Source organism: Hoplias malabaricus, chromosome 8, assembly GCF_029633855.1.
Source record: "Hoplias malabaricus isolate fHopMal1 chromosome 8, fHopMal1.hap1, whole genome shotgun sequence".
NCBI lineage: Eukaryota > Metazoa > Chordata > Actinopteri > Characiformes > Erythrinidae > Hoplias > Hoplias malabaricus.
This window is the reverse complement of record NC_089807.1, coordinates 24,080,966-24,107,429: the sequence shown is the minus strand read 5'-3', so window position 1 is coordinate 24,107,429 and position 26,464 is coordinate 24,080,966. Positions and strand designations below refer to the sequence as shown.

The 26,464-nt window shown below is 39.1% G+C and overlaps 1 protein-coding gene across 3 annotated transcripts in view; it reads left to right on the top strand.

The window, feature by feature from the left end:
- The window catches only part of dnajc12 (DnaJ (Hsp40) homolog, subfamily C, member 12), a 61,347-nt gene extending 36,124 nt beyond the window's left edge, over positions 1–25,223 (top strand). For 2 of the 3 annotated variants that reach the window (XM_066678327.1, XM_066678329.1), the window contains 4 exons: positions 18,087–18,165; positions 19,376–19,515; positions 23,719–23,866; positions 24,100–25,223. In XM_066678327.1, the coding sequence (XP_066534424.1) occupies positions 18,087–18,165; positions 19,376–19,515; positions 23,719–23,866; positions 24,100–24,182 (450 nt within the window). In that variant the 3' untranslated portion in view covers positions 24,183–25,223. The remainder of the gene's footprint in view (positions 1–18,086; positions 18,166–19,375; positions 19,516–23,718; positions 23,867–24,099) is intronic. The other variant, XM_066678328.1, reaches the window with a different exon arrangement.
- The last annotated feature ends 1,241 nt before the right edge of the window (positions 25,224–26,464 follow it).

The following is a 26,464-nucleotide window of genomic DNA, read 5'->3' as shown; positions in this document are numbered from 1 at the left end:
AGTTGGTCCATAGTTCCACGGCCAGGACGAAATCCGCATTGTTCCTCCAAAATCCTAGGTTCGACTATCGGACGGATTCTCCTTTCCAGCACCTTGGCATAGACTTTCCCCGGGAGGCTGAGAAGTGTAATGCCACGATAATTGGCACACTTTCTCCGGTCCCCTTTTTTGAAAATAGGAACCACCACCCCGGTTTGCCAATCCAAAGGCACCGTTCCCGAGGTCCATGCGATATTGTATAGGCGTGTCAACCAAGACAGCCCCACAGTATCGAGTGCCTTCAGTAACTCTGGGCGAATCTCATACACTCCTGGAGCTTTGCCACTGCGAAGCTTTTTCACCACCTCAGTGACTTCAGCCAAGGAAATGGAATCTGACCCCTCTTTCCCCCCCAGTGAGGTTATGTTCCACGTACCAAAAACCAGTTTCCGCTGACAAGTTCCTCGACACCAGGGGCCCCCTTGCCCCCGCTCTGTGCCCGATGGGCATTGCACTGCACCCCTACTCTGGATCTTGCTGAGCCCGGCCGGGTTACGTGGGCTGCCCAGCCACCAGGCGCTCTCCGTCGGACACTACCCCCAGGCCTGGCTCCAGGGGTAGGTCCCGGTAACCCTTTCCCGGGCAGGGTACACTGAATTTTAATGTGTGTACTCATAGGAATGCTTTCGGATCATGTTTGTCTGGATCTTCACTCCAGACCTGTTCGCCATGGGAGACCCTACTGGGAGCTAACAGCTCCCGACGACATAGCCCTGGAGGTCATGAGACCACACAAGCCCTTCCGCCACGACAAGGCCCTGATCCAGGAAGGGATCTGCTGATATATTACTGTAAAAAATTTGGTCAAAGTGTAGAAGTATCACAATATGGAATCTATTCTTTTTCAAGAGATACATTACTGTATTCATTTTACAGTAAGCCCTACAAGAAACTGAACACACACTAAAATGTATTATTCAAAATATTCAGGAACAAAAGGTATTTACTTGTTCTTTTCCCTACACCCCTGACACATGGGTGTGGTTGTTGGAGCACAGCAAGTTTTCCAAATGAATAATAATAAAAAGGTGGTCTCTGATTTTGCACAGTATGTATAGTAGATAAAACATTATAAAAATTTGCCTGAATTTTTCTGTAAGTACATTTGATATCAAAATCAAATGTAAATGAACCAGAAAATTCTGATGCTTGAAAATATATTTACTTTTGTTGTAACATGTTTCAGAAACAGTGTAATTAAAATTGAGTGAGCATGCAAAGACACCATATATTTGCACATATACATATATTTTTTATGTAGGATACAAATCCCAACAGGAGAATAAATTAATTGTTGAAGTGATGGAGCGTGGCCTTGCTCAGGCAACACCACAGACAATTATGAACATGGCCACTGTCGTGATGGAATGTTTTCATTTCACCACATTCTTCATTATGCTTTTTGGACTGTTGCATGCACTGAGCTTGGAATATCCATACAGACTAAAATAAACATTTGAGGCAAAACATTTTTGTTGGACTATGAAACAGATGCACCAACAGAATTCAATCCCTATAGAGCAAACTCTTCAAGCCCTAGATGGTATGTCACCTGTTTGAAATTGTTCCTGTTAACGTTTTGGCTGTTTTACTCAGATTTATGACTGTGACCTCCCTCTTCAAGAATTCAGTCTCTGTTTTAGACAACAGGCATTTTGTTGGCTTGGTAGCTTCACCACTTGCATCCTGACTTAAATTCAACACTTTCGAAACAACGTAGGTAGATTGTCTGTTTTTTTTTTTTTTGCATGAATCTAAAGCCTTGTATTGGTGGTAAATTCAGCAATAGCTAGGCATCTGTTTTGTTAATTTTTAATAAATTTTTTGTTTGTCAGTGCTAAATTTAAAGTTTTTGTTTGAAATCATCTAAGTTGTATTGGTTGTAAATTCATAAATCATTTATTATTTGTTCATTTTCTTTTCAAGCTGTTGGATATTTCTGCTAACAAGTGTTCAGATGTGGACTAAACTTACAGTAATTAAATATAATAGTTTGTATTTATGTTTTACTCGTCTAAACTCAACACACTCTCACTAATAATTTGCAGTCTGCTCTTGTTAGTGGAGTTAAAGGATTGTTGATAGAAAGGTTTTGGCAGGGTTGCTCTTAGAATTATAAAAAAAGTTTTGCCTTTGCTAAGGTTGTGAGATTAATAAAACCAAGCTTGTTCCTTTAAAAACTAATGTCTCTTATTTAGTGACAACGTTGTCACAACCTCCCAGAATGTTGTCAGACAAAGTTGTCACAGCCTCCTGAGGAATTACATTTCAACGTTGGGACAACGTAGTGACAACCAAGAAGACAATGTTGTGGGCACCAAAAAAATAGGTTGTCACAACCTAACCATGTTTGTTGGGGCAGAGCGGGTATGATGGGGTGGTGGATCATTCAGTGTGCTGCAGTGACACTGATGTGATGGTGGCGTGTTGCGCTGGTATGAGTCAGACACAGCAGTGTTTTAAACACCACATGCAAATCTACTGTGTTGGTCCATAGATGTAAAGTCAGAGACAGGTTGTTGCACAGTTAGTCCACAGGGTGCTGTTGGCAGGTCTCTTATCAGTCCAGCAGTGACATGAGGGCTTTAAAACCTTTAGTGTCTGATCTATGCATACCTACACAATACAAACACATCACCACCACATCAGTGTCACTGCAGTGTTGAGGATGATCTACCACAAAAATCATACCTGCTTTGTGGTGGGTTTGAACAAAAAAGAGCAGGATGAAATGGTGATAAGAAAGTATGCAGAGATATAGTTGGATTACAGTCTAGAACAGTGGTGGGCAAACTACAGCCCATGGGCCATATAGGCTGTTTTATCTGGCCTTCTGAGTGTTTACAATATTGTTATAAAACCACATTCATTTCACCTATTTCCTGCAATATCCTGCATTCAGCAGAGCCCACTAGAGGGTGCGCACCAAACACTACTGACCTCTACTAAATTAGAGTCTATTAGGTCTACAGATATTCATTCGTCACATTTGTGGCAAGCCGTTTTAGCCTAAAAAGACACCAGCAATATAAGTCCTAATTCAGTTTTTACTAGTAAAAATATAATTGTTATATATCATTTTATATAAATATAATCTGACTAGTAAAATGAGAATTATAGATTATACTTAAGTTCTAACTAGTAAAGTTTTTATTTTCTACTAGTGAAAATGAACATTACAGAGCTCCTCTTATTAAATCGTTACTCGTTCAAAAATAATTACTAGTAAAAATGGAGTTGTGACTATAGTAATAAATGCAGTTTGTGAGCTCTACAACTCAATATTTGTCAAAACTAATATTCAACACACCAGCTAGCATGCCTCTTCATCCTATCTGGCACTTTCCTTTCCTTTCAATATAAACCCCTATTTGGACAGGATTAGTTTTACATGGGGTAATGTAATTTCTCCAAAAGACATCAGTAATGTTTATGGTGGATTCGCACTGGATAAGAAATCGCGGTGAAAATACCGAGATGGGAAGGGCATTTCGATTCACGCTCTGCCGTCTCACAGTGTGGATCAGACAGCAGAGCTACTGTTGACAATCCAAAAACATATAGCCCTAAACGACTTTATCTTCCAGTCCAGGGGTGGGCAATCTTATCCACAAAAGGCCGGTGAGGATGCTGGTTTTTTTCCAACTGGCCTGAATGGACTAAAATGTAGCAGCAGGGTGTGCTGAAAATCTATCCTACCCATTCAAACATTCTACCAATGTCTACTGAGCTTGCACATATCGCTTTTATGTCAGAATTCTGGTGTTTCAGCCTAAAACCCATAATTTCACGCTACCTGCAGCCTGTTCTCTATCCCACCTACAGTATTAATACAGGAAGCACTTTCTGATAAGGTAATTAAATCTATAAATCTATCTTACCTACAGTATTAATACAGGAAGCACATTCGGATAAGGCAGTGAGCTGTGGTAGGACACTGACACTGTAGCATGATTCAAAAAATGTCTATAAATATGCGCTACAGTAGGACGATTTGACAAAGTAGCATAGATTTTCAGAACACATGCCCTTTGCGAATAACCCTGTTCTAGTCTTCATAACAGTTAACTGACGAAAATGTGGCAATAAACTAATCCTTCTCACAGTTATTATAAAATATTTAATGGTAGCTGTAACGTCTACTTGTTTTAATGTATTGAGAAAACAAAATTCACAACTTCAGCTATGTGCTCAATGTTCTCTTGTTTATTTCTTACTCTCATGCTCTGAATATCACATAAATGGGCTATAGTGCCACTCACAGTTCATGTAGTTTTTTTTCATGCAAGAATTCATTAATTCATTCATTCATTCATTATCTGTAACCGCTTATCCAGTTCAGGGTCACGGTGGGTCCAGTCCCGCGGGAATACACCCTGGAGGGGGCGCCAGTCCTTTACAGGGCAACACAGACACACACTCATTCACTCACACACTCACACCTACGAACACTTTTGAGTCGCCAACCCACCTACCAACGTGTGTTTTTGGACTGTGGGAGGAAACTGGAGCACCCGGAGGAAACCCACGTGGACACGGGGAGAACACACCAACTCCTCACAGACAGAATCGAACCCACAACCTCCAGGTCCCTGGTGCTGTGTGACTGCGACACTACCTGCTGCGCCACCGTGCCGCCCTCATGCAAGAATACATTCTTATAAATATTACAGTAAATACACACGACACAGGCCACTGTTGTGGAAAAAACATGCCTACAGGTTGTTTTGGGGATTAAAGAATGGTGCATCGTTCAGCCGCTGAGCATTTACTTAAACCATATATTTTATCACTGAACGCCTCCTTCAACCCTTCTGTTCTCAGAAAAACCTGTTCTCCGGGATACAATGCAATATTATTCCACATTTCAGTTCAGACGGGATTAATAATGTGTAATGTTAATTTTACAGATCATTTTACAGTAGGTAAAAGGCTTAGGAATCTTTCCTGAAACGGCAGCACGCAGTCCGGAAAAATGACTGAAATCGTCTATTCTAATGTGATTAAAACGCCTCATAATAATTTTTTCTTGATATGAAGAATTCAGTTTGTACATGTGAAAATTCAATTGTTAATATTAAAAAGCTATTACTATACTAGTAATAATTTAAGTTACTAGTAAGATTTCAATTGTCATTAGTGACATTTAAATAAAAATTTTTACGAGTAAAGATAAAATTTCTGATATCAAGTATGGATTTTTTAATAATATAAATTAGTTTAAACTTTTTAAATAAAAACTATATAGCCCATAAATAAATTAAATGTTGTTATTATTAATGTTTATAATGTTATAATTTATATTTAATTGAATTTTATAACAATTATAGAAAGGTTTAAAAAATGTATAGAAAAAACCCTGGAATTAATACACAGTCATCATTTAAACCCTGGTTTTAAATACCTCATCATGATTTTTTTTATATACCTGATGTTTTGAACGATGAATGACCATTATGAAATACATTGTGTGAGCTTAGAAGTTTTAATAAAAAAGAACAGGAGAGCAATACTTAAAGATTAGCAGCTTTCATTCCTTCAACACTGTGTTATGGTATTGTTTTCCATCAATACTCAGTCTCATCTTGTCCCACTTGAAACAATAATGACATTACATGTTTAAGTTATATGTTGGGGATATAATATACTTAATGCAGTAGTTCAATATCGATTTGAATATTATTTCATCTTCAGTTCACTGAAGGGATGTCAACATGTCTTTTTAAACAGATACAGATTTATAAATTAATTCATAACTAAATACACCACATATCAATTTTCCTGCAGAACTGTTGGACAGAATATATCCATTTCCTGTTCCCCACCTCTAGGATGTGTAGTTGGGGCAGCAAATAAGCATGATTTACAGGCCTTTCTTGAAGTAGGGAATGGGTAGAAGGGATTGGATGCAGAAAAGATCAATCAAGGTCTATGAAAGTGAAAAAAAGCTACATAATGTACAACCACTACATTAATAAAAATAAAGAGCTATATTAATTACTCTCTGGTGGGTGGGGGACACTGGGTTTGAGGGGCTCACTGCACTGCACTGGCAGCAGATGCTTCAAAGCCAGAGTGTCTCAATGTGAGGGCCTCCGTGTTGAGGCAGCAGAATGGGCAGATGAGCTCCCAGACTGAGGGGATTCTGGGGTCCAGGGGACAGCCCAGCCCTGGGGGAGAAATGGTTCTCTATAGAACCATAAACACTTGAAGAACTTTAGTTTAAAGATTAAAGGTTTCTTTGTATTATGAAATAGTTCTTCAGACTGATGGAGAATGTGCTGTAGATGGGTCTATATAGCAACATTTAGAAAAGGGTTCTATACGGCACAAAAAAGTGTTCTTCTATTATTATGATTTCAAACATTGTAACAATAAAGGAACACTTTATGGTGCCATACAGAAGCGTTTTCTACAAGGTGCTATATAGAGCCATCTATAGCACATTCTCCATCAGTCTGAAGAACACTTTCATGATGCAAAGGAATCTTTAATCATGCAAAGGTTCTTCAAGTGTTCTATATAGAACCATTTTCTTTACTAAAGAACTCTTGTAGAACCTTTTTTTTATTGTGAAATTAGGGCATAAATATATAGCAGTTGTTTTCTCAGAGATTTCCCACCTGCTCTAAACTGTTTAATTACTACAGGACTCACCCAGAGGTAAAAAAAAAAAAAAAGTTCAAACAAAGGAAGAAAAAAGACAGAGTTCAACTGGCACTTTAACTTTACCATTTGTGTGTGTGTGTGTGTGTGTGTGTGTGTGTGTGTAAAAAGATTTTATCATGTTGGTATATACTACATATTAGGGATGCGCCGATCAGATATTCAGTATCGGGCTGATTCTGGCCTAAATTGCTGGATCGGATATTGGAAAGGAACAAAACATGCAATCTGATCCATTAAATATAAAAAAATAATATTTTTTGGGTGAAATTCGCAACATGCCATAAGCCAATGCAGCACTTTTGCATAGGACCGGCAGCCATCACATGATAGAGCGATTGTTGTGAGAGGCCTATAAATATGTCAGCAATGTGGAGTTACTTCACAGTCAACAAAGAAAACAACAAGACTGTCGAGTGTAATTTGTGTAATGCTATTGTCTCACGAGGTGGTAGTAGTGTTGGGAACTTTAACACCGCAAACATGTTTAAACACTTACAGAAATACCATGGAAAGGAGTACACAGAATTTATCAAGGCCTCGAATGCTAAGAAGAAAGCTGTTTCGCATCAACAAACGCTGTTGGAAAACATTCATAAATGTGAGAAACTCCCTCCAGAAAGCAACAAAGCAAAGCTGATAACGGAGAAAATTGTTGAATTTGTTGTGCTTGATGACCAGCCTCATTCTGTTGTGGAAAATGTTGGTTTTCAACACTTAATGGAGCATTTGGAGCCACGCTACGTGCTGCCAAACCGGCATTTCATCTCGGAGCAAACTGTCCCAGCTAAATACAAGCATGTATGCAAGTTTATCTCTGAATGCTTGCAAAGCAATCCCAATTTAAGCTCAACAACTGATACCTGGAGCTCAGATGTGTGTCCATTGTCATTGCTAAGTCTGACAACACAGTGGATAGACTCAAGTTTTACTTTACAAAAAGCAATGCTGCAGGCTAAACAGTTTCGAGGTTCGCACACGGGAGAGTCCATCCTTCTACAGCTTTGGAGGAAATGTTGAATGTATGGAAAATTCAGAAGAGCAAAGTTCATGATATTTTACAAGACAATGCTAGCAATGTAACAAAGGCAATGGACCGGCTCGGACTTGCAAGTTTGGGATGCTTCGCACATACCTTTCAGCTTGTGGTGAATGAAGGACTGCTAGCGCAACGTAGTATGATGCAGTGACAATTGGCAGAAAAATAGTGTGGCACTTCAAGCATATTGACGTTTGGAGGATATTCAAATGGAGCTGATTATGCTACCCAAGCGTCTGGTACAAGATGTGCGAACAAGATAGAATAGCACATATTATATGATCAAGACGCTCAATGAACAGAAACGAGTCTTGTGTGCATATTCCGCAGAATATAACCTGCCAGCCATACTCATTGCACAGCAGTGGGGTTTACTGGAAAAGGTCATCGCAGCTCTCACCCTTTTTGAGGAGTTGACAAGGGAGGTAAGATCCTCATCGTCATCTGTATCTGATGTCATCCCGACAGTCTGTGTCCTCAAGTGCATTCTCTCTCAAGAAAACGAGGCCAACGAAGGAATAAAGAAGATGAAAAGTACCCTTCTTGAGGCAGTTAACAGATGCTTCAGGGATGTAGAATCTGAGCCACTATACAAAGTTGCAACACTGCTGGATCCAAGATATAAAGACAGGTATGTGAGTCTTCGCATGTTATTTTATCAGATTAAAGTGAGTGAGTGAGTGACAGAGAGAGAAAAGGAGTGTGAGAGAGAAAATGGTGAGGACATTTTACTTAAGATCATAGTTTAGTAAGCCTACAGGATGGTACTGATCACTTAATATTACAGTTTGGCAATTTTTATAATTCCAGATACTTCACAAGTCTAGAAACCTCCAAACAAGCTAAAGCTTCTTTGATGGTTGAGGTAAGGAAGATGGAGGAGGTGCTGAGGGGAGCCATAGCAGATTCCTCAGCCAGCAGAGGGGGCATCATGTTCAGCAGCTTTGGAACCAGTAAGCAAGATACCACGGGTGGAATCTGCAAGCCCCAGCAGACTTGAAAGCATTGTTGATGAAATCCTGAAGGAGAACACTGTAGAATCTGTTCCTCAGTTAGCCACCACAGGTGCACGCATTGAAGTGCAAACCTACCTCAGCGAGCCAACTATTCAGCGCTTGGACAATCCACTGCTAAACTGGCAAGTCAACCAACCTAGATTTCTCACTCTGGTTTCTACAGCAGCTATATATATATATATTTCTGTGCACATCTACTACAAGTGTGGAGAGTGAGAGACTCTTCAGTACAGCCTCCATCATTATGAAAGGAGAAGCAGGCTGACAGCTGAGAAAGCTGAAATGCTGATCTTTCTAAAGAAAAACCTGCCTCTCATGTTAAAGTGAACATACTGTTACAAAATGGTTTTCAAAAGTGACTGTTTTTCAATAATGGGCAGCTACTGCCATGTCTCATGGTAGGGGAATCCTATATCCAAATACTTGAGTTCATAGTGTGTGTGTGTGTTTATTTGTATTTTTTATACTGGAAATGTTTTTATACAAGTGTTAAGTTTTGTATAGAGATTTCACTGAGTTGCACTTCAGGTTTCATGTGATGGAAAGAGATTGAACTGACAGCCATCTTAATACTAGTTGAGGGTCACAAAAAGCCATTGTAGTGTATGTTGGTCATACACCGTGATACCTCTGTGAATATATATTTAATATATATATTTATATTTGTGTTTATAGCGTTGACCTTATTCAAACTCTTATAATTACTGATTATTTGACTAATGATAGCAATTAAAGTTTATAATTGGCTTAAACAATTAAGACGTTACTAATTAGTTTGAGAATGAATAATATTCAAGCTAAGTGAGTTCTTCAGGATTTTCAGGAATTTTAATGAACAAATTATACACACTGTAATTTCAAATAATGAAAGTTTTATTAATAAGAGGAAAGATATTTAATATATCTTTATATATTAAACATAGCATAACCTTGTAATCTCACGGCATCAACGCAGGAGAAACCGATTTGACTTTAAAGATAAGCTAGGCACTCTGGCTTGTGAATAAAATGTTTCTAACTGAGGTTTAATTAATACAAAAATTTACCAAGAGACTTGATTCAATTTTCAGCTCTGGAGATGCGTAGGTTTAGCTTACTTTTCGTCGATTCTCTCCACTCGTTGGGTACAAAGGCTCTCTGAGGTCCTGGAAGTGATGGCGTCTTGTTTGGTTTCACTCCCGCGGAAGTTTCCAGGCTGAGTCAGCGTGGAGTTCTTTCTTTGTTGGTCGAGTCGCCTCGGGCGTGCTCGGAGCGTAATGGCGCCGGTGTCAGGATCCTCTGGCTCAGTGTCCTGAGTAGGAGAGTCCACTATGTGGACGTAGAGACAAAAACTTTGCTGATTCCTGCAGATCCAGAACTGAAAATCGATTCAATAGGCGTATGCTCTATTTTACGACTTTCTTCTATCTCGGCGGTGTTTCTCACTCTGGCCACGAATAAGTTCACCTGCTTTGATCAGTCGTGAGATTAAACTTAGATTGGGTGATAAAACATAAACACGATTAAAAGAAAAGAAATATTCAAATCACTCGACGTATTAGTAAGGCTTCATACTCTAGCTAATTCAAGACGTCTCTTGTGAGCTTTGGTGAAGTCTTTTAAGGTTCTTCTTTGTTTCGTTCATTGGCGTGAAGAGGAGAAAGCGTCTCGCTTGGAGAGGTTTGGAGCTTGAAGAGATGAAACAAAGAGACCGCGTGCAGGCATTCAGAGCGGAAGCGAAGTTAAGAGTCAGAGAGACAAAGAGTTGAGATGAGTTGAGCTTCTGATCTTCTGAGCTGAACCGCTGAACTGTTGCACTTCGAACTTCTTTCTGTTGCAAACTGTGTTGTTTTCTCAACTTCTTCCTGTGTTGTTCTCTCAACTGGTCTCTCTACCGATCTCTCCTGATGTCTTTTTCTTGATCTGATGTGCCGAGCTGAGCTTCTTTTCAAAGCCAGCGCGGTCACGCCCTATTGGGAGGTGTCCTTTTTCCGATTGGGTGTGAGTTCGAGGCTCACGTGACTCTCACGAGAGAGAGAGGAGGGGGAGTTTCAATCAGAGATTCACACAGAAGGAATATAAATTTCGCGTATTGAAATTTCTTATACATGTTAGTAATATACAACAGTGAGCGTCCTGGATTATTAATATCAAACATTTACATAAGATTTCATCTTGGGTGCGTTGTGTTTGCATCCCATTTACAATGATATGTTAGAAAAACATTAATCCGTTTTTCTAATCAGAGACAGAAACTTCCTTTCATGATAGAAACAGTAATACACACCATTTCATTAGAAGGTGGACGTTCATCGTAGGACACAGAGAGTGACATTTATACATATTGCATAGACATACTTATTAAATTTTTACTAAGTCCATCATGTATTTAGACAGCCTTAGGCGAGACGTGATTTCGCAAACGTCCACCTGGGGTCGCTGTTGGTCCATGCCGTTGGTTCGGTGTGGATGTGTCAACGGGGGTTCAAACCGAGGTCACCCCTTCTAACCATCTGCTGATTCCCGTGGGAGATAACGAGAGACATTGAGGTGCCACTACGTCATAAAACGGGATTATAACCCCCCTCTTTGTTTGAGGTTCCTGTTTCTTACAAGCATTATAAACTTGTTATCTTTTTAGTTCCTGAAGAGAGGAAGGGGGCCAGGGGCCAGGTGTCGCTGGAAAGTGTCTCGCTCAGTACTGGCAACTGAACTGTGTTTTGGGTGCAACATATTTCTTGCAAATGAGTATAATATAATAATGTTACAATACTTTGACTGTTGACTTATCTAAAAGGCACCCAATGTTTTTTTTTTCTTCAAAGCAATTATTTTTTTCAAAAACATCGGATTACTATCGGTATATACCCAAATGTAAAATATTGGTATCGGTATCGTTATCGGACCTAAAAAAAGTGGTATCGTGTCATCCCTAATACATATATGTTTATATCAGAAGAGGCAACATAAAATACTTTACAGTACTTTAGTGAATCAATGTTTCATCACTGAGAGCTTCAGTTGCTTTTATAAAAACAACACAATGAACGCTCTCGGACCCACCTCTGTGCAACACAGAAATGCTTGGTTTTCATGTGTAGCCCACTGCGCCACTGAGGAACACTGCAGAGAGTTCTCACCGTCATATTTATAAACTTTTCTAATATATTTAATATCTATTTTTTATAATGATAAATACACTGAAATAATTTTTTGGTTACAAAACAATCTTTGTCTTTTATCACTGTTATTTCTTTTATTTTATTTAAAAATATGCATTTATTTTTAATTCAAGTAACGTCATTCTTTTTACTGCTGATTCTATATGATTACAATATGAGTAATTGCGGTCACAACTCTCATATTTTCACATAAATTTACAAAATGTGAGTTTTGCAAGTTTCCCGCTGTGAAAGCCAGACTAAACCCGTCTGGAACCATTGTGGTTTGGACTACAGTGGTTTAAACCAACATGGTTCAAACTACTGTGGTACTAACAAAGTATGACGGTTTTGGGAAACAGTCGGACTTCAGATGTTGGTTAGTTTAACAATGTATCATACCATGTTAGGTCAATGCTAGCTCCGTCGTTGTACAGGAAACACACCCCTGAGCCACCCTTTGGAAAGGTGGTGTGTCTGGCAGATGGTCTTAGAACAGCCAAGACTTTCAAGTCTTTCACTTAATTCCTAAGTGTAACCATTCCTTCTTATATGTACCCTCAAAGAAATAAATTGTTGGAATAACTAAATTTAATTATGCCACACATTTCCATCTAAATGAATTGAATAGAATCAGCATATACAGGGTGGGCCATTTATATGGATAAATGGAAGAGTGTCATGTGACACATCAAACTTTATTCTTTCATGAGTTATTTACAAGTTTAAGTGACCACTTAAAAAATGTGTTCAAAGTGCTGCCCAATGTGTTTGATTGTCAATGCAACCCTCTTCTCCCACTCTTCACACACTGATAGCAACACCGCAGGAGAAATGCTAGCAAAGTGTAATGCGGCAGCTCACCCAGGGGTGGATTGTAACAGGGCAAGCCACCAACAGAGCACTAGAGAAATAGGCCTCAAGTGCAGAGACACACAAACAACCCCTCTGGATGTTAAGAATACCAAGACAAAATGAAACACAAGAGAGGAAAACTTAAGATGTCAGGGGAAAACTGATCAGCTCAAAATTGAGCAAAAGAAAACAAAGGCAAGAGAAAGGCAAGTTGTTTCCCAAAACAAAAGGGAGGGACAAGATGAGACAAAAGAAATTAAAGATAGAACACAACTTATTTCTAACTATTTATTTATACCAAAAAAATGCTAAAGAAAAGAAAATATTGAATCCCAGGAGAAAAACAGAGGGAAAGCTCTGGTGGAGAAGAAGAAGATAGAGAGACCCAGGAGGAAACTCAAGAGCCTTTACCAAATTACCGGCCAGTTAATTGCATGGCACTCTGAAAAGAGAAACCAAGATTGAGCACTGAGGTGTTGGCTTCCCTTAAGTAGGAGTAGCCCAGGTGGAACCAATTGCCCCAAATTAAGAGTGTCTCTGTCTCCCTCCAGTGACTGGGGGTGGCTTAGCAGGCAGCCTCGCCCCAGCCCCAGGCAGACCTCTTACAGGACCCCCCTCCTAGGAACGGCACCTGACATTCCCAAACCCGCAGCATGATCACGTCTGAAGTCCCGGATGAACTCGGGGTTCAGGATGTGACGAGCCGGAACCCACGAGCGTTCTTCTGGTCCATATCCCTCCCAGTCCACAAGGTACTGGGTGGAGCCTTGGACCCGACGCGAATCCAAAATGCATTGGACAGTGTACGCCGGTGAACCAGCTACCATGCGTGGTGCCGGGGGATTAGAGGTAGGGGCAAGGGTACTGCAAACTGCAGGCTTCAAGCGTGAAACATGGAATGTGGGATTGATACGCATGGAACGAGGAAGGAGCAAACGATAAGGGACCGAGTTCACTCTGCGGAGGATCTTAAAGGGACCCACATAACGCGGAGCCAGCTTCAGGGATTCAACATGGAGGGGTAAATCTTTGGTGGATAACCAGACCTGCTGGCCTGGCCGGATGGTGGGCCCAAGTTGTCTTCTCCGGTCTGCTGCTTTCTTTTGGATTGTTGAGGCGGCCCGGAGGGCAATTCTGGCCTTCTGCCATGCCCGACGGCATCGCCGAACAAATTGCTCAGCAATAAAGTATTGTGGGCATACTCCGCCCAGATCAGGTGATCAGCCCAGGAAGACGGATTGGAGGAGACAAGGCACCGGAGGGTACGTTCTACGTCTTGATTGACCCTTTCTGTTTGGCCATTAGACTGCGGATGAAAACCCGATGATAGACTCACCGAGGCTCCTAGTAGTTGGCAAAAGGCCTTCCAAAACCTGCTAGCAAACTGGGGGCCCCGATCAGAGACCAAATCAGTGGGGAACCCATGGACTCTGACCAAGTGCTGTAGCACCAGTTTGGCAGTTTACTTGGCGGATGGGAGCTTGGGGAGTGCTACAAATTTACAGGCATTAGAGAACCTGTCGACTATGACTAATATCACAGAGTTGCCCTGGGATTTGGGCAAACCTGTGAAAAAGACATTGCTCTGTCTAGTCCCCAGCATAGGGGAGCAATGATGCGAGTCTCAGGGATCATTGGTTCAGTTGGTTGGACAGTGGATGGAGGGTACCGCTGGTGAGAGAGGGCATCAGGCTTAGTGTTTTTAGAACCTGGTCGATATGACAAAACAAAATCAAATCTGGCAAAAAACAATGTCCATCTGGCCTGACGGGAATTCAGACATTTGGCTTGTTGGATGTAAGCCAAATCTGTCCAGACTAGAAACTGATGTTTTGCTCCTTCCAGCCAATGCCTCCATTCCTCCAAGGCCAACTTCACAGCCAAGAGTTCCCTGTCATCCACAGCATAATTCCGCTCAGCAGGCATAAGGCGATGAGAAAAGAATGCGCAAGGGTGCAGTTTTTGGTCAGCTCCAGAACGCTGTGATAGCACTGCCCCAACTCCTATATCTGAAGCATGTACTTCAACCACAAAAGGGATGTCAGGATCTGGCAGTTGTAGTACTGGAGTAGTGACCAGGCAATGTTTAAGTTCCTCAAAAGCCTTCTGTGCTGCTTCAGTCCATAGATACCTCCCTATGTCTTTTCTTGTTAGGGCAGTTAATGGAGCAGCCACAGTGCTAAAATTTCGGATGAAACGGCGAAAGAAATGATCAGTATCTGTAGTTTCATGTGCTATTATTATTAAGGTGTATCCATATAAGTGGCCCACACTGTAGTAAAGTGACCAGGGCTTAAAGCAAGGTAGTGTGTTACAAGGCAGGATTGACTTGTTAAATGTTTCTTTTTAGTTCAATATATTTTTTTTACAATACGGATTCCAAAAAAGTTGGGACACTAAACAAACTGTGAATAAAAACTGAATGCAATGATGTGGAGATGGCAAATGTCAATATTTTATTCGTAATAGAATGTAGATGATAGATCAAAAGGTTTATCTGAGTAAATGTAACATTTTAAAGAAAAAATATGTTGATTCAAAATTTCACAGTGTCAACAAATCCCAAAAAAGTTGGGACAAGTAGCAATAAGTGGCTGGAAAAAGGAAATTGAGCATATAATGAACAGCTGGTAGACCAATTAACACTAATTAGGTCAATTGACAACATGATTGGATATAAAAAGAGCTTCTCAGAGTGTCAGTGTCTCTCTGAAGCCAAGCTGGTAAGAGAATCACCAATTCCACCATTGTTGCGCAGAAAGATAGTGCAGCAATACCAGAATGGTGTTACCCAGCGTAAAATAGCAAAGACTTTTAAGTTATCATCATCAACCGTGCATAACATCATCAAAAGATTCAGAGAATCTGGAACAATTGCTGTGCGTAAGGGTCAAGGCCGTAAAACTCTACTGGATGCTTGTGATCTCCGGGCCCTTAAACGTCACTGCACCTCAAACAGGAATGCCACTGTCAAGGAAATAACAGAATAGGCTCAGGAATACTTCCAGAAAGCATTGTCAGTGAACACAATCCACCGTGCCATATGCCGTTGCCAGCTGAAACTCTACAGTGCAAAGAGGAAGCCATTTCTAAGCAAACTCCACAAGCTCAGACGTTTGCACTGGGCCAGGGGTCTTTTAAAATGAAGTGTGGCAAAATGGAAGACTGTTCTGTGGTCAGATGAGTCACGATTTGAAGTTCTTTATGGAACACTGGGACGCCATGTCATCCAGACCAGAGAGGACAAGGATAACCCAAGTTGTTATCAACGCTCCGTTCAGAAGCCTGCATCACTGATGGTATGGGGTTGCATGAGTGCTTGTGGCATGGGCAGCTTGCATGTCTGGAAAGGCACCATTAATGCAGAGAACTATGTTCAGGTTCTAGAAAAACATATGCTCCCATCTAGACGTCATATCTTTCAGGGAAGACCCTGCATTTTTCAACAAGATAATGCCAGACCACATTCTGCAGCAATCACAACATCATGGCTACGTAGCAGAAGGATCCGGGTACTGAAATGGCCAGCCTGCAGTCCAGATTTTTCATTTATAGAGAACATTTGGCGCATCATAAAGAGGAAGGTGCGACTAAGAAGGCCCCAGACGATTGAACAGTTAGAGGCCTGTATTAGACATGAATGGGAGAGCATTCCTATTTCTAAACTTGAGAAACTGGTCTCCTCTCTCCCCAGACATCTGTTGAGTGTTGTAAGAAGATGGGGGATTGCCACACAGTGGTAAAAAAAATGACCTTGTGCCAACTTTGCCAAATTTGTTGACGCCATGAAATTTGGAGCAACATATTTTTCCCTTAAAATGATACATTCTCTCAGTTTAAACTTTTGATCTGTGATTTGTGTTCTATTCTGGATATAATATTAGATGTTGGCACCTCCACATCATTGCATTCAGTTTTTATTCACAATTTGTTTAGTGTCCCAACTTTTTGGGAATCTGGTTTGTAATTTATAGAATGTTTCCTCATTGTTATCTAGGTCTGTGATGTGATTGCAGAAAGTCTGGTGGAAGAAAGTCTGGTGTTCCATATTGACATCATTAAATAAGTGTCTAGCAGTTGTACAATGGGTATTAAATCCTTAGAAGAGTTTTCTCTGGTCAAATTTTTAAAAATAATTTAGTAAGACATGGGTTGGTTTAAGCTCATATTTGTTTCTAAAATGAAAGAATGACATTTGTCTCTATACCTGTCTCTTTTTGAAAAGTCCCATGCGGATGGAAAAGTGGGACATCTGATTTCTGGCACAATACATTATTTATAAATGGTATTAAATCTGTTTATAAATCGTTATTTATTAAGTTGTTGATACATTGGTAATAATAAATAATCAGTAATAACACATAGATAGAAAGGACAACAGTGACTTTTTGTTTGCCAAATAGTCAAGCCACATCTATCTACATTGTTAAACCTCAGATCTTGCCAAATACTGACCTAACATTGCCTTCTCCATAATTCAGCATAAAGTTTTTTTGCTTTATCACACATTTGTTAACAGGTTTATCCATTTAATGTATTAACCACCAACAGAGTGTGTTTTTATGCATTAATGATAATGTGGTGTAACTTAATATGTGAAATTACTAAATTCACATTCTCAAGTATTAGATTATGCTTTACCTTGATATTTTCAAAGTCTTAAAGTGCTTACAACCTAATTAATAGCCATGTAATGCAGGATTTTAAAGCTTTAATAAAGGTTTGTAAAAAACAATAAAGCAATAATTATATTTCTACTATACTACTAGAATAAGTAGTATAGTAGAGTATACTACTACTAATAATGATAATAATGAATAAACATGGAATTGGACAATATAAATAGAAGTAGTCAAAAATAAGTAAGTTACACAACAAATAATATTAATGAAGGGGGGTGTCGTAATTAAAGACAAAAAAGAAAAAAACTAATGTTCTGAGCATAAATTTGAAGTGAGACAGAGTCAAAAAAATCACAAAGAACAGGAGCAAGAGAGTTCCAATATTAGAAATGGATCAAATTTCTGAAGGCACAGAGCACGTAAATATCATATAGGCAATACATTAAAACATACTTTTTCACACTTTACAATGATTCTGTGCAAACACTATTGTGAATATTTAGGTATAGGCAAAGACATAATACTAGCCCTTTCCGAGCACCATATATGTTTTCTCAAGGTCTATGGTATAGGAATATTTCTTAAAATTATTCATTTTTAAAGATTATTGTGAACAATTATAGCAAAAAGTGTTTAAAACATTTCATCTATTTCTTTGGAGGATTTACCCATTGCTGAACCATCAGTTCATTCTTTGTGTATGTTTCAGACTGAACAAATTGTCACTGAGTTTAAAATGAGAGCCTTGGCCTGCCACCCTGATAAGAATCCAGGAAATCCTAAAGCAGGTATGTTAATTAATTACCAGGAATTTAATGGCACACTTCCATCTTAAAACTGAAAGTTTAATAATAATTATTTAAATGTAAAAATAAAATAATCTATGTAACATAAACAAAATTAATTAATTATATTTATATTAGTTATATAAGTGTCTACTGTATTATTTTCTATTGTATTATAAGTGTCTATAACTGGCCCCCCCCTCTAAGGTGTGTTCTCGCCTTGTGCCCAGTGATTCCAGGTAGGCTCCAGACCCACCGAGACCCTGAATTGAATAAGTGGTTTCAGACAATGAATGAACAAATGAATGAATGAAAAAAATCAACAATAAAGTTAAAATGCAAATAATTCCTTGTATTTTTGAGAAACTTATATGCATGTTGAGATATGCTGGAAACAATTCCTTTTTAATTTATTATAATATCTCAGTGCAGTTTTGATGATTTTAAAAATAGAATCTCAATTTGCTGAGTAAACCTCGAAGGAGAGATTTAGCAAAGACACAAGCATTAATTGAAATAACACTGATAACACTGTGTGTGTGTGTGTGTGTGTGTGTGTGTGTATGTGTGTGTGTGTGTGTGAGAGAGAGAGAGAGAGAGGGAGAGAGAGAGAGAGAAAGAAGAGTAAGAGTGATTTATTTATGCTAAAATATTATTTATTTATTTCTGATAAAAAAAATAATAATATGTAATCTACCTTCTTAACTTAACTACCTTCAATAGTAGTGACGATGTGCTTATATTGCTAAATTCATTCATTCATTCATTATCTGTAACTGCTTATCCAATTCAGGTTCGCGGTGGGTCCAGAGCCTACCTGGAATCATTGGGCGCAAGGCGGGAAAATACCCTGGAGGGGGCGCCAGTCCTTCACAGGGCACATTGCTAAATAAAACTATTAATGCTTCAATGGCTCTGTAAAAAGAGAGAATTGTGGCCAAATTTGGTACAATTATTAATTAGTGTTTTAAAAAAATAAATGCGTTTCAAAATTAATGTGTGTGTTAGCATGCGTTAATATGGACAGCACTAAGTAGTTTTCACTTTAAACGGATACTGTTATCATAATTAAGAAAACTTAATTAGAAATTAATAGATTCTACAGATGGACAAATTTTGAATCGTATTGTGTTTGTCTCACATTGCACAATTTATGTCTTTAAAAATCTAAATATACTCCTGTAATAATAGCTTATTTAATTTTCTTTTACAGTGGAACAGTTTCAAAAGTTACAAGAAGCCAAAGAAGTCCTTACAGATGAGACCAAAAGAAAAAGCTATGATTTCTGGTTGAGGAGTAGGATCACTTTGCCATTCAGTGAATGGCAATCCATGAGGGGTTCATTTAAAACTGTGAGTGTCATTTATTTATTTGTTTCTTACAAGACTTCATCGTTTATCAGACTAGTATCTTTGCTACTTGGTCTGGAAGGGGTGTGGCATTATGTCAATGTTAATTAGTGATTCTAGGTAGGCTCCGGACCCACCGCCACCCTGAACTGGATAAGCAGTTTCAGACAATGAATGAGTGAATAATCTGTACTAAGGGTTTTAGCATGTTTGTTGGACAACAAACACTTAGAGGTAAACCAATTTCCGAGTGGTTGTAGTAATAAAGTAATTAGGTTTGTGCGTGAGGGTGAACGTATTCGAGAGTGTGCACAGGCTACAAATATTGGTAGATGGGGCAAAGCATGACACTGGAAATTGCTGGTGGACATAGGTAAAAAACTGCAGGTCCCAGAGTGTATTGTATTAACTACACTGAGGCCAGACGTGGTGCTGTACTCTGAAAGTAATAGTTTATTTCATAGAGTTTACAGTTCCTTTTGAGGTTGCAGTAGACGAAGCATTCGAAAGGAAGAAGCTGTAATATGCGGACTTGGCGGCTGAGGTAAGAGAACGTGGGTGAAAGGCACATGTAAGAACGGTAGAGAAAGGTGTTAGAGGATTTGTAGCCAATTCTGCCACATCCATGCTTGTGCAGTTCAGCATCAAGGGATGGGAACTAAGGACAATCTAGTCAGTGGTTGTGGATAAGGAGAGCACAGACTAGTTGGGGAAATGCACTGTAGAGGTGCTATTGTGGTGGTTGGTGACATAGCAAGTAAGGAAATTGTGGTACTGAGCATGCATCAACGGTGTCAGTGGGGCTAGGTACAGCCTTAGTCACCAGGGAGGCCAGTGTAGATTTATGGTTGTTGATATTTAAGGATCAGGTAGGACTGTAAACCTGGCTTGGAGGGGGGTGGGTTTGGGATGCCAGACTTCACTGTTGAGCCTTCTGGAGGTGTCATGGGCTTAATTCAGTGAAACATTGACGAGGGGAGATGCCTACCTGATGACCCCTGTAAAGGGCTAGTGATGCAGTATGTGATTTGGGTACTCATGTGATGGGCTCAATGAGTAACCGTAGATGTTAAGGGTAGCTGGTTGCTGATCGGATCATAAACAGCTACAGCAACCTTAGGGTGTAGCTGTAAAAATTGGAGCAATAGAAATGATGTGGCTGCCATTAGGAAGAGAGTGGGGTGGGCCACATGTGAAGCTCTAATGGATTGACACAGGATATCTTACACCTTATATTGTGTATGATTATAATAAACTATTTTTACCTTATTTTAATTTCCTCTTTTGTTCTTAACATTCTTTTGTTTTAATTTTCTTTTCTGTTAACCTTTACATTTTATATAGTTACAATTTAATTAGTTTTATATTTTCTGTTCTTTATGTATTATGTAACATTTTCTTGTTTTGAGTTATTTCTATCTCTGTATCAACACAGCTACATTGTAAACGAGGGCCACCCTCAATGCACTCCGTAGTTAAATAAAAGTTAATTGATCAATTCAAATGATGTAGTACAAAGTAAATAAAATGACCATGATAAATTAATTAACTATTAAACAACCTGTCCAGTCATATTATTTTTCCCATGATCTCTGTCTAATGATGAATGTCCTCTGAATTGGTGTAGAGGCAGGCTTTTTCTTTTGAGAGATTTTTTAAAATATATTTTTCTGCAGATTTCTTCTGGTAGATTTTTATTAAAACTGGGACTAATTTCACCTGTTGTGATGTCAGGTCTGGCACAGAACCAGTCAGATATAGAAAAAATTACGTAATGTCTATGCACTGTTTTCCAGCACATTCAGACTCTAAATCCATCTTGGGATTGGAGAAGTTTGTCACAGGAATTGTGATCAAATTTTTACACATTCCCCTGGTTTTTCAGTCACTGCTTCTGGCTGACCGAAACGTATGCACTCAAGTTTGACAACAGATACAAACCGGATTACAAAAGGGTTGGGACACTAAACAAATTGTGAATAAAAACTGAATGCAATGATGTGGAGGTGCCAGCATCTAATATTTTATTCAGAATAGAACACAAACCACAGATCAAAAGTTTAAACTGAGAGAACGCATCACTTTAAGGGAAAAATATGTTGTTTCAAAATTTCATGGCATCAACAAATCCCAAAAGAGTTGGGACAAGGCCATTTTTTACCACTGTGTGGCATCCCCCCTTCTTCTTACAACACTCAACAGACGTCTGTGGACAGAGGAGACCAGTTTCTCAAGTTTAGAAATAGGAATGCTCTCCCATTCATGTCTAATACAGGCCTCTAACTGTTCAATCGTCTTGGGCCTTCTTTGTCACACCTTCCTCTTTATGATGCGCCAAATGTTCTCTATAGGTGAAAGATCTGGACTGCTGGCTGGCCATTTCAGTACCCGGATCCTTCTCTTACGTAGCCATGATGTTGTGATTGCTGCAGGATTTGGTCTGGCATTATCTTGTTGAAAAATGCAGGGTCTTCCCTGAAAGAGATGACGTCTAGATGGGAGCATATGTTTTTCTAGAACCTGAACATAGTTCTCTGCCTTAATGGTGTCTTTCCAGACATGCAAGCTCCCCATGCCACAAGCACTCATGCAACCCCACACCATCAGTGATGCAGGCTTCTCAACGGAGCGTTGATAACATCTTGGGTTATCCTTGTCCTCTCTGGTCCAGATGACATGGTGTCCCAGTGTTCCATAAAGAACTTCAAATCGTGACTCACCTGACCACAGAACAGTCTTCCATTTTAAAAGACCCCTGGCCCAGTGCAAACGTCTGAGCTTGTGGAGTTTGCTTAGAAATGGCTTCCTCTTTGCACTGTAGAGTTTCAGCTGGCAACGGCAGATGGCACGGTGGATTGTGTTCACTGACAATGCTTTCTGGAAGTATTCCTGAGCCTATTCTGTTATTTCCTTGACAGTGGCATTCCTGTTTGAGGTGCAGTGACGTTTAAGGGCCCGGAGATCACAAGCATCCAGTAGAGTTTTACGGCAGGTAGTGTCGCAGTCACACAGCTCCAGGGACCTGGAGATTGTGGGTTCGATTTCCGCTCCGGGTGACTGTCTGTGAGGATTTGGTGTGTTCTCCCTGGATTGGCGACTCAAAAGTGTCTGTGTGAGTGAATGTGTGTGCTGCCCTGTTAAGTACTGGCGCCCCCTCCAGGGTATATTCCCGCCTTGCGCCCTGGACCCACCATGACCTTGAAGTTTATAAAGCAGTTACAGATAATGAATGAATGAATTGTCACTTTCAAGCTTGTTTATAGTCAACACCCGATTGAACAGAGAGTCACAGTATGAAATGAATAACAGCAATAGATCATTAAGAGAGGAAAATGTGAGCTTTGAAGAGAAACACATTTTAACACACAAGAAGAAGGCAGAAAACCACTTCCCAGTGAAAGTGAGAATGGACAGAGAATCTTGAATATTAGAGTATTACAAGATGCAAGGAGGAGCTTTGAATTAAACATACTGAAGCATCTTTTGACAGACAAGAAGACTGCAGAATAACACATTCCAGCTTGTGTATAGTAAACGCCAGAATGAACAGTGAGTCACAGTATGAACTGGATAACAGCAATACATCATTAAGAGAGGAAAATATGAGCTTTGATTTCAGCAAAGAGAAACATGTTTGAACACACTAGAAGAAGGCAGAAAACCACTTTCCAGGTTGTTTCTAGTGAAAGTGAGAATGGACAGAGAATCTTGAATAACTGCATTAGAGTATTAAAGAAGACAAGGAGGATCTTTAAATTAAGCATACAGAAGCATCATTTGACAGACAAGAAGACTGCAGAATAACACATACCAGCTTGTTTATACTGAACGCCAAAATGAACAGAGAATCACAGTATGAACTGAATAACAGCATTAGATTATTTAAAACAGGAAAACTGGAGCTTTGATTTCAGCAAAGACAAACATGTTTGAACACACAAGAAGAAGGCAGAAAACCACTTTCCAGGTTGTTTCTAGTGAAAGTGAGAATGGACAGAGAATCTTGAATAACTGCATTAGAGTATTAAAGGACACAATGAGGAGCATTAAATTAAGCATACAGAAGCATCTTTTGACAGACAAGAAGACTGCAGAATAACACAATCCAGCTTGTTTATAGTGAACACCAGAATGAACAGAGAATCACAGTATGAACTGAATAACAGCAATACAGCATTAATTCTGTGCCTCCCTGATATTTTTCAGTCAATGCACTGGGCTGTTAGGACTAAGAAAGCACCAATGCTTGATCTTGCAAAAGATGTATCTGCAGCTGGTGCTGAAAGCCAAGCCAGTCCCTCAGATATGCAAGGCTTGATGGAGGGCAAACCATCTGATGAAATACTTCGCTCAAGTAATTTGTTTTTTAAACATATCTCTTTATTCCATAAAGTCCATTACCTGCCACAGAAGTATGATATACGTAGTTATAACAGGCTACATTATAGTAATTAAATGGATAGTTAAAAGGTGAATTAAGTCAAAAACTTTTTTTAGTTTTCACTGAGCAAGAAAGGATTATGAATTTCTTCCTCAATGTCAAATTGCTTTAGCAAAAGTCCTAATTCTGATTTATCTCTCTTGCAGGTGACCATTGCCCCCAAAAAATTCCCTGGACACATGAAGCTCCTTCAAGCCTCTTGCAGAAATTTAGAAATTATGAAATATGAGAATATTTTTGTGGTCCTATGTCTCTTGCTGATAAATGTTGAGCTGTGGATAAAGTATTTTAAAATTCTAATAGTATGTGATGTACAATGAATGATGCTGAATGTGTTGTAAAGGATAGATAGATAGCAAAGGAAATTTGCATTACTATATGAAATTGTATATGAAAATGTTGGCCAATGTAAAAAGCACAATCTGAGCATCAATCAAACTAGCATTTTTCCTTAAACACACATTTTGATCTAAACCACAAATTTGTAAAGTGCCCATTAGGCAACCCTCTTTAAAAATGTTGGAATGCTGGCCAAAATGTAAATTAAAAACAGAATACACTGAGAGGCAAATAATTTAAACCTTGTATTTAAGTAAAAGTAGTACAAGAAATGTCAAAACAGAAATTGTATGTTTTTTTGGAAAATGTATGCTAATTCTGAGTTTGATGCCAGCAACATTAAAAAAAATGTGGGATGATTGCAGCAAATACTCGTAAACTTGTGTTATGCTAAAAAAATTCTCATGTAACATTTCACAACTTAGTAATGTTATTTAGCAACAGGTCAGTAAAATTGGGTATAAAATAAGCATCACTGAGAGAATGTTTTGGTAGGGGTTCACCAATCTGTGAAAGACACACTCACACACTCACCCACACCTACGGACACTTTAAACGAATGAATGATTTTGATCAAGTATAGTAATGGTAGACTCTGCTTTTGCTAAATCACGGATTCACAGCAGCAGTGTTTTAAGAGAATACGCTGCAGGCTGTGGTTACACCCCAATAGCAAAAATTATCTGGTCTGTATCTGGTCAGGATGTATCACATGACCACAAAACGAATTCGGTCGTGAGTCCACTTACACAACGGACTGGATCCGGATTCTGGACCTGGAAATGAGCTGGGCCGGACCTGGCCCAGATTTTCATGGTTTCTGTGCTCCTCCGGTCCAGATCCCTGGTCAGCCACCTCATCTGGATCAGATCCTGTCCAGCTCGACCCAGATCTGCAGACTGGCATTTCAGATCTGTTTCTCCGATTCACATTTTCCCCAGCTGTTGTATTTGTTTAAAAAAAAAAAAAAAAAAAAAAAAAAAAAATATATATATATATATATATATATATATATAATTAACATGACAATTGGAAATATTTAATATTTCACTATATAGGTAAATTAAATTATGGTGTTAACCATAATGGAGCAGGACAGAATTAAAATGCAAGAAAACAAAATTTCTGAAGTTGTTAAAAGACTACTGAGAAACATGGTTCTGTACCTCCAGAAATTTCAATAGATAAGATGCTTGAATGTATAAACCAATATTTTGATGCAAGGTTTGGCTTGAAAGAGCAGTGTGAAAAAATTCATAATACACCATCAGTCAGAAAGAAGATGGGATTTGGGGATTAGAAGACATCAAACAAATGTTTGGAAAGTCACAGTGCATGTCTAATAGTGCCGCAAAAGATGCTTTACATGTTTTGCTTGCTGCTGAAATTTGACTTCTCATAATTCGCTGTCGAGATGACTGGCTGAAAAATAAAATCAAAACAGATGTAGTGTTATATGATGAATGTGTATTAATTTCTAATAAGAAATTTGACTTTCTGAGATTTGATTTTAAATACCCAAACGTTAGCTGGTTTCAGAGACATCTCCAAGCCACACAAGCCCAGATGGGAATTTCAGATAACACAGAGCAGGCTCGTAAACCACTCTCCAAGGATCTTTTTTATGACCCAAGGCCACACAGGGTCAAGAAAAGAATCTTTTGGGAGACACTCCTGAGGATCAGTTTATGCTCTATATAAATCTGCTTAATGAAGAACTTCTCAAACTACAATTTGAAGTTACATATGTGCACAATTGTTTGAAATTAATACCATTTGGACAATCAGAATGGGTGGGATTAATTTACATGTGTTTAAAGTCATTTTTGTTTTATATTAATTTATGTAGAACCAAGCAAGCCACATACTATGTGTGTAGATGGTTAATAATTATGTAAAACACGGTTGTCTTAACATATAATCTTTTATATTTCAAAGAATAATTCACAATCCTGGGACGTTCATTGAAAAGGGATGGACTTCTAGCATTTGTCTTGTCAAGGATCATAAATTTTATGTTATGTCACTACCAAGGTACAGGAAGCCAATCAGGAGCAAGAGAGGCTCCAATTCTCAATCCCTTAGGACCAATCGGGTCTTTAAGCTGGGTCTTCTAAATTCTGGTAAAAGCCAGTGGTGCCAAATGAGATACTTTTAGAACTTAAAGGCTTC